We start from the raw sequence: 7,863 nt of genomic DNA, 5'->3' as shown, positions 1-7,863 counted from the left end.
AAGAAGAGGTTATTGAGCCCCCCATTTAAAGCACAGACCTTTCCGCTGATTAATCGATGTGGGACTAAACTGGGAATCCCATCCCACAACAAGTAGAGAGGCGTGCGATGACAGGAAAAATAGTAAAGGAGGTGAGAAAGAGAAGGCGTGGAGGTGGATGGAAGCGAACTTACGAGAAATCGGACGATGCAAGGAGGGAGGTGGTAGTGACGAGGAAGAGGGTATCAGTGGAGGATAGATGGAAGGTGGGAGAGAGTGTTAAAAGAATAAAAATAAATATTTTTTAATGAAAAAGGTATGGGTTGAGTTAGTTTTAGATATGATTCAACCCAAACTATTTGACTTGGTTGAACCAAGTCAAAACATTTTTCAGAAAAAAATAATTAAAACTCTTAAAACACCGTCGCAGCAAAACCTTACCTAATAATTTATGGGCTGCGTTCGCGACTTAAAACCCTAGAGACCGCGCAACTCCCGGTCTCTCCTTTTTTTGCCTCTGCACCGCCGCCGAGAGCAGCCCCCAAAGCAGCGACGATGGAGGCGGCCAGGACGGTGAAGGACGTCTCGGCCCACGAATTCGTCAAGGCGTACGCCGCCCATCTCAAGCGCTCCGGCAAGGTAATCGTTTCTTCTTCAATTCTTGAGCTAAGGTTTTCGATTTTTATCGTCTTACAAACTCATTGGAAGATCCATTTGTTTCTTAAAAGGTCATCACCTTAGCTATGATATATGATTCGTTTCAATTTGCTGACGGCGACTGCACAAGTTTTTCGTGGGTTTATAGAATTGCTTTTTTCCCCCTTTTGTAATTTTCTTTGCATGTTCGTCACGATTCATTGGTAATCTGCGTTAATTTCTTTTACTAAGAAGACTCTTATTATAATTTCCATTCATTGTAATTTCTCTAGATGACTAGCGGCAGTTCTTATGATGTTGTCTCTGACCATCCAAAAACTTGATTTATGGAATTGAATATGCAGCCATAATTCTTTGCTTTTAGCAATACTGTGTTATCTACATAGAATAGATTCCATTGAACCACAATACTAACTATTAGCAATTTATCTGTCACAAATTTGTAGAAATATTTCTCCGAGAAAGGTGGTGAACAACTGACTCATGATGGGCAGTCATGACAATTTGACACTAGTTTCTGAACATTTATTTCTGACTTAAGTTTTTGCTAGTTTCTCTTTCTTACACTCATACACATGCATAGTTGCATAAGCGTGAAACAAGCCTCTGCAGTTGAGCTTCTTGGGATACTTGTAGATTTCAAAATTTGTTCCATCTTCCTCTTATAACTACATATCCTTGGGCCGTTATGATATCGCATAGTATTTTATGTTGGAAAGTTCTTTATTTCTTGAAATCATGGTTATGTTCTGTTTTTAACTACACGCTCTGTTGCTTTTGGTGCATGTCTATGTTGTGTGTTGGCATACCAATGGAGATCTTTATATTATTCTTAACTTAGTTACTGAGGGCCCAAGTGGTCTTCATTTTTCTGAAGGCAGGAGTCTGAGGTGATTTTTCTTGTCTTGGTTCTATTTGAAGGCTGAAAATCTTCACACACTAAACTGTTAACTGTCTGATGAAATGCAGCTCTGCAAATTTTGATTTTTTTCTCCTCAATGCTGACTGGTCATTCTGGCTCTGCTATTGCCTTGGTTTCTGACTTAAATTTAATGCATCTTATAATTTGTTGCACGATTCACTTGTACTTTATGTGCATATCATAGTGAGTTGCTAGGTCACATAGGAAAATGCCATATAGCATGCGTTCAAAGGAATCACAGTTTATTTGTGGTACCTTGTGATTACTGGTCACTATGTTGTTGCAATGTTAACTTCACCTCCTCAGATGCAAAGAGAAAAGGTGATACCTTTTGGTGGCTTAATTATGTGATTGTAGGTTCTAGATTGATTCCAAGAGAACATGAGTTGAGATGGGATGTAAATTGGAAAGATGGGGCAGCCATTGCCCTTCATTTTATTGATGAAAAAACTGGTTTGAACATCAGCATATGATTTTTTTGAAGTGAATGGGGGCTACAAAGCAGGGGATTAGAATAGTGGGAAAAATTCATGTGCTTGGAGATGGTATATGCTATTATGTGTCCATACATGAGTGTCAAATTGGGATATGGGTATGGGCTTCGTATGCGGTGCTTATATATCCCAGCATTCGAGTATGCTTAGACCTTTGTAGTCAGCATTTGTGTACAATTAGTCAAATGTTCCAATATTTTTGTATCTGTTAAACGTGTAACCAACAAATTACATGATTTCTTGTTAGAAGTCTCATATTTGTTTTGCCAAACCTAAATCTGGAGGATAGAGGCCAAATGAGCAGAAGGGGATGTAATTTCCTCTTAAGATTTTTTTTTTTGTGTGTGTGTGGGTGTGGGTGTGTGGGGTGGGTGGGGGTGTTGCATTTTTAGAACACTTTATAGCTTGTGGCCTGGGCAGGAAAGCTGGTCTGAGACAAAGTATTAAGTTTTGGCTGACAGATCAGATAGAGCTTTTAAGTTTTACCTAAAGTGGCATATGGAGCAAGGGGCAGCTGTAACAAATAAATGTTATTGGAAAAGATTTGAGGGAGACCTCATTATGATCGTGCAAGGGGAGGTTTGTGTTAGTTGGAAGGGAAGAACTGTTGGGGGAAAAGATCTGAGTTTTGGCCAACAGCCAGGTTAGAAACTCTATACGTTTTTCTGATGGTGGTAGATTGATTGCATCAAGGTTTTTTATGTTATTTAGGAAAAAAAAGTTTAAGGTGGCGTTTGTATGCTCTGTAGTTGCAACAAATTGATGGTGACCAAAACCTGGATTTCTCAGTTTCACAGAAGTTGATGGACATATTTGGTTGGAGTTGGAGGAGCCTGGTGACTGAAAATGGATATATTGATCTGCATGGGGTATGAGAAGACCATGCCACTGAATGTTTCTCTCTCTGTTGTTTTATCAGGGATCTATGTTGTTAAGAATGACATGAGAATATGTAACTGTTTGTCATAATCTCTAGGCAGGTTGATCAAGTGGACCATAAATGCAAGCACTGGATAGAATCAAGCATACTAAATTATCATATTATTAATCTTTCCAATATTCAACCATGCATGCAGAAGCAAAAGATTTATTTCATCCACTGGTTGCTGTTTTTTTTTTTTTTAACTCTCTTCATACATTTGTTGCTTATGTAAATAGATGGAGCTTCCTCACTGGACAGATATTGTCAAGACTGGAAGATTTAAGGAGCTTGCTCCATACGACCCTGATTGGTACTACATCAGAGCTGGTATTTGACATTTCACAGTTCTTACTTCCTGACACAACATGAAAATGATATTTTTGGAAATTAGTTGGAGCTTATTGCTTATTTTTCAACACTTCCCTTAGTTAATGTCCCACATTTCCTTACAGCTTCTATGGCAAGGAAGATATATCTGAGACAGGGTATTGGAGTTGGTGGTTTCCAAAAGATTTATGGAGGGCGCAAGAGGAATGGAAGCCGCCCCCCGCATTTCTGCAAAAGCAGTGGGGCAATAGCTAGGCACATTCTGCAACAGTTGCAGGAGATGGCCATTATTGATTTTGATCCTAAAGGGTGAGGATTTGTTGCTCTATTGCTACAAGTTTTCTTTGGGACAAATTATCATATACTCCCAGTCATTTCATGATTTAGAAGATTACTTTGGTCTCTTCAAACCACAACCTTTTCCTCTTATGGGCCAACATATCAATTGCAGTGATTATTGAAGTTAGTGGTATAATCCTGAATTATGATTTGGTATGAAGTATCATATGTAGTCCTTTACATTGTTCATAAGATGCTGTGTTGTATAATGATTCTGTCAGCCTAAATGTCACTGTTATTAAGACCTATCAATGTTTCTGCCGTTGCCTGACAGTTTTCAGTATTCTCTGACTATTGAAAAGCTGCAACTGTATTCACTTTTTTCTGATTTAGTGCTTATCTGATAAATCTGGGAAAACTGAATTGTCTACGAGATGTTTATTGATCTATGATTTTGTGGACCATTCATGAATTCTTCATGACTTAATAATGAAAAAAAATACTAATCTATGTTGTACTACAATAGGATTTCTTTCTGCTGCTATTTTTTGTTGCTGGTAGTACTACTTATCCATTGGATGCTGTTTCTAAATTACCTTTAAACCTTTATTTGACATCATTTTTTATTTATTCTGTCATTCTTTTTTTTGAATATATTTTGGCTTAACTCTCAGTGAACTCACTGCTTCGCTCTAAATTCTGCATCAAACTCCCAAATCATTTTCAACTTGGGAACATTATTTTTTTTCCTTCTATTCCAGGGAATTGTAGGCTACTTGCTTTGGTACTCAGATAATATAGCACAAACTATATTTTTTCCATTTATATGCATTCTGATTGCTTCTATATTTTAACTTCAAACATATTGCACAATGGATACTCCGGCATTGAGGTGTATATGACCAGAATAGATGGGAAATATTCTAGTTACACTAGCTGTACTTGCTTTATAATATTTAATGGGAAAAGCAACTAAATGAGTGTTTACTCCCTATGATTGTGCATAATAGCTCACGACAACTTTTTTTTCCCGGTGTTACAGGGGAAGGATGATTACCTCCCAGGGACGGCGTGATCTTGATCAGGTTGCTGGAAGAGTTGTAGTTGCTCCTTGAGCGAGTGTTAGGTGCTTAAATTGTGCTAGTCTCTTTTGAAGAACTTGACTCCTGTCAGTTTTATAGCATTTTTGATGTCTGAATTTTGCCTAATCGGTTTCAGTTGTGTTACTTAGCTGCTGACTGTCTAAAATCTAGAATGAAATTCCCCATGAGCTGAATGGTTATTGATGAAATACTTGAGATCTATTGTTTGATCAATACTTGAGATCTACTGTTTGATCAATACTTGAGATCTCTTGTTTTATCGACATGGCCTAAAGAAAATGGTGCCTTGGAATGGTTCTTTAAGACCCTGCCCGTTCCTGTTATTATTTGTAGTCATCGAGGTTTTTTTCTTCTTTTTGGCTGATTATAGAAGAAAATCTAAGATTTCCTTGAATAAGAAACTCTGTAATGAATCAGGGTGAATCTGCAGGACCTGTGCCAAGAGAAACTCATGCCAAGCAATGGTTTTGCTCGTCAACGAATCTGCGGCCTTTAAGGCCGTGTTTGAATGCTGATTCATTTAACCATCTCTTTGGTAATTTTAGTCACTGGTGTTCATTCCTTAATCAGAAGTTATCTGCTGTCTGGTTGGTGCTCATGGAAATGTTTTAGGTCACCATATTGTATGATGGCAATATAAACATGTATTAAAATTCGAGGGCTTTCTTGATCACAATTGTCTTGTGTTCAGCACTAATCTGCTAATTTAGGCTCTACTAGAGGTTTATTTCATCTGGATGTTAGATTCCTTCATATCCATGTGGAGGAAATCTCGCAGCGCATGTCAAGGAGCAGCTTTTGTCATTAGATCATACTTGCAATGTGCTGGCGGTTGGGCAGTTGGTGGGAGGAGGATTTTTAACACGAATGTTCTTACTGCTGCTTGAGAAGGGCTAATATATATGTAGTCACTCAATTACTCAATTTCATGCAAGTTGTACATCTGTTTCTCAGATTAGGTGGATCAGCAAGCTGCCCCAACCTTACTCAGTTATTCGCTCATTACTACTCAACATTTGGAATATGTGTTAGCTGTTACACTTTCATGCATCTCACATATTTAGATAGGGGAGTAAGCTTGCTGATTAGGTAGCATCCCATGTGGCTCATCATGCTTCTGCCAGCCTTTGGACTTCTACTAGTGATTATCCATTGGAACTTAAGGCTATGATTTTGCTGGATGTATTTATACTCATCTTTTTTTATTTTTTTTTGCTAAGGCGAGAGAATCATACCAGACGAGTACGGATGCATCCAATAAAATCAAAAAACAAAATACCTCGGAGTGTCAGGGCAACTTTCCATCTCCGGCCCACACAGGGTACTACCGGAGTGACTGGCTACATAAGTAGCCATCCAGTACGCAGCCCCATTAGCTTCACGAAAAACATGCTTGGTCTGGAAAGTCTCTCCATCCTTCATCATTGCCAAGATATCTTGGAACAAAGGGTGGACGCAACGTTACTCCCCTCCCCCTCTCAGATCCAATTAATGACCATGGTTGAGCACCCCTCTAGGATGATGGAACTGATCCATAAAACACACCGGGCGTGAGGAAGACCTGCCTAAGCGGCTCTCAACTCCGCACCCGGAACCGATATGTCGAAGAGTTGATTATCCCTTGCAGCCACGATCCTGATAGATGGGTTCCGAATAACAAAATGCGCATCGTCCCTCGTACGCTCATCATATTTGAGTGCGTGTGCATGCACAAAAAAGAAAAAAAAAGGGCTGTAGGGGTGATTAAAGTTATTTACCCTTGCATGAGAAAACTTTTAACTGGATTATCTACCTTTTTGATCTATTGACCGGATAAGGTTATTTAGGCCTTCTTGTATAGTGTTTATCCGTTAGCTCGATAATTTTATGTCAAAATATTGTGCAAAATAGGATGGTATTGAAGGACTTCTGATCGTTGATATTGGAGTTAATGCATGCTATCGTTGTTGCAATGTCACCCTCTAACCAAACCTAAGTTGCCCAGGAATGTTTAAACCGCCATTATAAGGCCCTCCCTCACCTCTAAGCTTCGCCATAGGAAAAGGTGCAACCTGGCTAGCTCCAACAAGCAGGAGACTCGTTGCATATAAAGATTTTCATTTATGGAATTACAAATACATATTATTAAATAAAAAACACGCGATGAATTAAGACTCTGTCAATGGCGAGCATTACTTGATTATTATGCAAATAATAGTAAAATAAATCAGATATCTTTTATTATATTTAATTATGAGCAATATGAGCATTTGGAACGCATGTCAAAAAAAGGGAGATCTCGTAAGACTAACACGGCCTAAGGTTAAATTGGAGAGGTCGGGCATCACTTTGACCTCCCACTTATACTTAGGGGAGGTATAGGTTTAAGTCAACCAAAGAACTGAATCAAACTAGCTTATTAGATTAACTTGGTTCAAATTTCTAATTGGATCAAGTTAACTCTAGTATCAAATTTTATTAAACTGATCAAATCGGTTGGGATTTAGGTTAGCGGGTTAGGTAACCTAGATCAGAACTAATATGGCGCGCACACACACCAAGAGAGATAGAGAGAGATACATACATATATACAACCATACATACATACATACATACATGCATATAATCTGTGTTCGCGTGTATGTGTGTGCATGTGTGTAAATTAACTTGCATAATATATTAGTCATGATTATGGTTAGCTATTGTTTCTTTAAATCTAGTATTAATTTACTATGATTGGAATCTCTATTGTGTTACATTCTAGACTTATACATATTCTAAATTTTGTTATTGTAAGGAACCTTTTAATATATTACATATTTCTTTTGTTATTCAAGTTATCTTATCTATTTATTTTGTTGAATAGAAGTCATAGTTTATTTTGAATTCTTAGAAAATTGGACAGTTTGAGAATTGATCCAAACCAACCTGATCCATATGCACTCCCATGTTAACAAATAAGAGGACTTTTTTTTTCTTTTCTTTTTTATGTTGGCTAAGCAGTGGATGGCAAGGGCGCTCAATGGGGCACCTCTGTCATGGACTAAAGTTTTGCATATGACATTCATTAAAATTGAATATTTCCTAATTTCTACAAAGTAGAAAGAAAGAATATGCTTTTTTTTTGGTAAAAATCTTGAAAAGCTAGCAACTGTTATTTGGGATATAACTTAGATAGAGGTCGAGTTGACAAAAATTGGC

At 37.9% G+C, this 7,863-nt stretch overlaps 1 protein-coding gene across 1 annotated transcript; it reads left to right on the top strand.

Moving 5' to 3' along the window:
- The first annotated feature begins 423 nt into the window (after positions 1-423).
- On the top strand, positions 424-4,871 carry LOC103700865 (small ribosomal subunit protein eS19-like). The gene is made up of 4 exons (XM_008782760.4): positions 424-618; positions 3,211-3,301; positions 3,427-3,610; positions 4,623-4,871. Exons 1-4 carry the CDS (start codon positions 535-537, stop codon positions 4,693-4,695), a joined length of 432 nt encoding a protein of 143 aa, XP_008780982.1. The 5' UTR covers positions 424-534; the 3' UTR covers positions 4,696-4,871.
- The last annotated feature ends 2,992 nt before the right edge of the window (positions 4,872-7,863 follow it).

Source organism: Phoenix dactylifera, chromosome 1 (assembly GCF_051530095.1).
Source record: "Phoenix dactylifera cultivar Ajwa chromosome 1, Ajwa_hap1_PhDact_Kaust_v1.1, whole genome shotgun sequence".
Classification (NCBI taxonomy): Eukaryota; Viridiplantae; Streptophyta; class Magnoliopsida; order Arecales; family Arecaceae; genus Phoenix; species Phoenix dactylifera.
The sequence above is the reverse complement of the archived record's forward strand: the minus strand, read 5'-3'. Positions and strand labels throughout refer to the sequence as shown.